The sequence below is a fragment of the Arachis duranensis genome, chromosome 3 (genome assembly GCF_000817695.3).
Source record: "Arachis duranensis cultivar V14167 chromosome 3, aradu.V14167.gnm2.J7QH, whole genome shotgun sequence".
NCBI lineage: Eukaryota > Viridiplantae > Streptophyta > Magnoliopsida > Fabales > Fabaceae > Arachis > Arachis duranensis.
Window position 1 is genome coordinate 52,291,388 of NC_029774.3, and position 2,510 is coordinate 52,293,897.

General features: G+C 34.9%; 1 protein-coding gene across 1 annotated transcript; it reads right to left on the reverse strand.

The window, feature by feature from the left end:
- Positions 1-276: 276 nt before the first annotated feature.
- Positions 277-1,461, reverse strand: LOC107479404 (uncharacterized). The gene has a single exon (XM_016099543.3). The coding sequence runs from the start codon at positions 1,251-1,253 to the stop codon at positions 663-665; it is 591 nt and encodes a 196-aa protein (XP_015955029.1). The 5' UTR covers positions 1,254-1,461; the 3' UTR covers positions 277-662.
- Between the last annotated feature and the right edge of the window lie 1,049 nt (positions 1,462-2,510).

Consider the following 2,510-nt stretch of genomic DNA (forward strand, 5'->3'; position numbering starts at 1 on the left):
AAATTTTAATAACTTATTCCAATATATTTTTCCATAAAATTGCACAATTTTAAGCATGATATCAGTTTAGTTTTTGAAAAAGTTTTTACATCAATTTAGTTTTCCTCGAAATAATATCATATGACTTCTAGTTACTAGTTTAACTGGCCATTAATAAATAAACACACATTATATGAATAATAATATCAAATCATTAGCAATAATAATGTAAGCATGGATAATAAATAGAATCAATAAACATAAGCAAAGCTTATCTTTATAAATTGAGATCCAAAATGAGTGAAGATGATGAAACTGCTTCCTCTTTAATTAATTTAAGTTCCATCATCCAAAATTCTGAAATCACTACCAAATCAGAAATCACCATATATGTACATGCATGTTGCCCAATTCCCAAATGAAAAATACTCGTCATTAGAATTTTTTATTTTTTATTATTTTTAATTATTAATTTAATTTTTTAATTTAATAATCTAACATGTTTTAAACTTATATTTTTAATCATTAATAATTAACTACTAATTAAAAATAATAAATTCCTCCTCAAATTACAAAAGTACACTACCTAACCTATGTCTCTAACTAACAAATTAAAGCTACCATTATTAATATTTATTATTTTATTACTATTATTATTCATTATTGTATCATCATTATTGATTTCACCAAACATCAACACAGCTGTAGCTGTACCATGATTCTCTACACCGGAACCCACCATCCCACAACCTCACAACGTTCCCGTTAAGCTCCGTCAAGTCCTGACACGTGTACCATCCGCCCTCATTAACGCCGTTCCTCAACCGTAACAACCTCTCCCACTTTTCCCACCACTCCACTTCGCACCCTTCTTCCCTCCACGCCATCAAAGGCAGAGTCAAAGTCAAAGATCCCTCTCTCTCGCCGCGCATGCATTGCGCGCCCTCATCATCACCCTCCTCCTCGTAGTACACCGTAAACTTCCCCTTCCTTACGCCGTCAACGTCCTCAGTAACCGCCAACGGAGCCGCATCCACGACAGCAGCTGACTCAACTAGCGGCGTTACCGCCTCGGGAATGGCAGCTTCAACTACCAGCTCTCTGGTCGGGTCACCTATTTCGGGTTCGGGGCAAACCGATGAGCGAATCTTCCAGAAGCTGAGGGCTGCGGTGAGAAGTGCGAGCCAAGTCCAAAAGTTGTTGAGGAGAGTGAGGAAACCAAAGGTGAGGTAGTTGAAGACAAGAGCCTCCACTTGGGAATCCAACACGTTCATTTTTTGTGAAATTGTGGTTTCTTTCTTCTCTTTTCCCTCTGTTTCTAGGAGTGTCTGTAAGAGAGAGAGAGAGAGAGAGAGAGATGAATTGAATGTGGAGAGAGATGGAAGTGAGAATGAAGAGATTTAAGGAAAGGTGGAGGGTGAGACAACAGACAAGCGAGGGTGAGGGATATCTCGTAAAGATGCCAAGAATCGAGAGCCAAGATGCCTTTTGTTTAAGATACATCTTACATATTTACACATCATGCCCTCCTCTACTAGCTATACTACGGCTAATTTTTTTTTTTATTATATATATACCGGAACATTAAGCGTTTTTTACATTTATGAGTAGCATTACAGATTTTGTTTTTGATAGTGAAGTAGCAACCTAGTATTTTTTAAAATGTGGGTTGATGTGGTGTTATTTTTAAATGTGGAATTGTTTAATTAGATAAACAAAAATCGGATCGTCTGATTTGTGAGAAGTACAGAAATTGGACCATCTGATTTGTGAGGACATAGAAATCGAACTGAGGAATTTGTGAAAGAACAGAAATCGGACCGAGAGATTTCTGTTAAAAAAATAAAAATTTGAAGTATAGAAATCAGACCTTTCGATTTGTGTATCTTCCACATTTTTGAAAAACACCAAAAATTACAATGTTAAGGTATATCACCACTTTTATTTCCATATACAAAAAAAAAAAGAGCCGTAGCATTACATATTTAAATTTTTTTATCTGTCAAGTTTAACTAAGTTAAATAGGAAGCAAATTGATGAGGAAAAAAAATCAGCAATATAAAGACTTACATAGATTATATTCTGGTTGTATCTATATTGTAAGTTGTATAAGACTGAAGATTGTATAAATAACTAAGTTGCAAGAAGTCATCCACTCCATCAAGAATATCAGGGTTTGCTGATATTAAGCTTTTATCGTGCATTAAAACCTATAATTAACAAGGTTAAATATTGAAGTTAGTTAATCAGACAAAAAAAAGAGCATTTCTCAGTTGTCTCACTGAGTCCAGCTAGATGGAACAAACATCACTGTGTACTGTCGTAATTCTAGATCATATCTTACTTTTTCATCAAGCAGTGAAACAACAGACTCGGTTCCAGAAGATGTTATTATCTTCACCAACTCCCAATTCCCATTTGAAAGTTGAAGCCAACACTGAACCTTCTGAAATAACGAACTTCAGAAGTAAGGGAAAGAAAAAGAAAATTCTAAACTATCCATGTGTTACTAATAATGAGAACAGAAAAAC

Bases quoted from the DNA above. Each gene is read 5' to 3' on its own strand.
- LOC107479404 (XM_016099543.3), bottom strand. From the start codon at position 1,253: ATGAACGTGTTGGATTCCCAAGTGGAGGCTCTTGTCTTCAACTACCTC.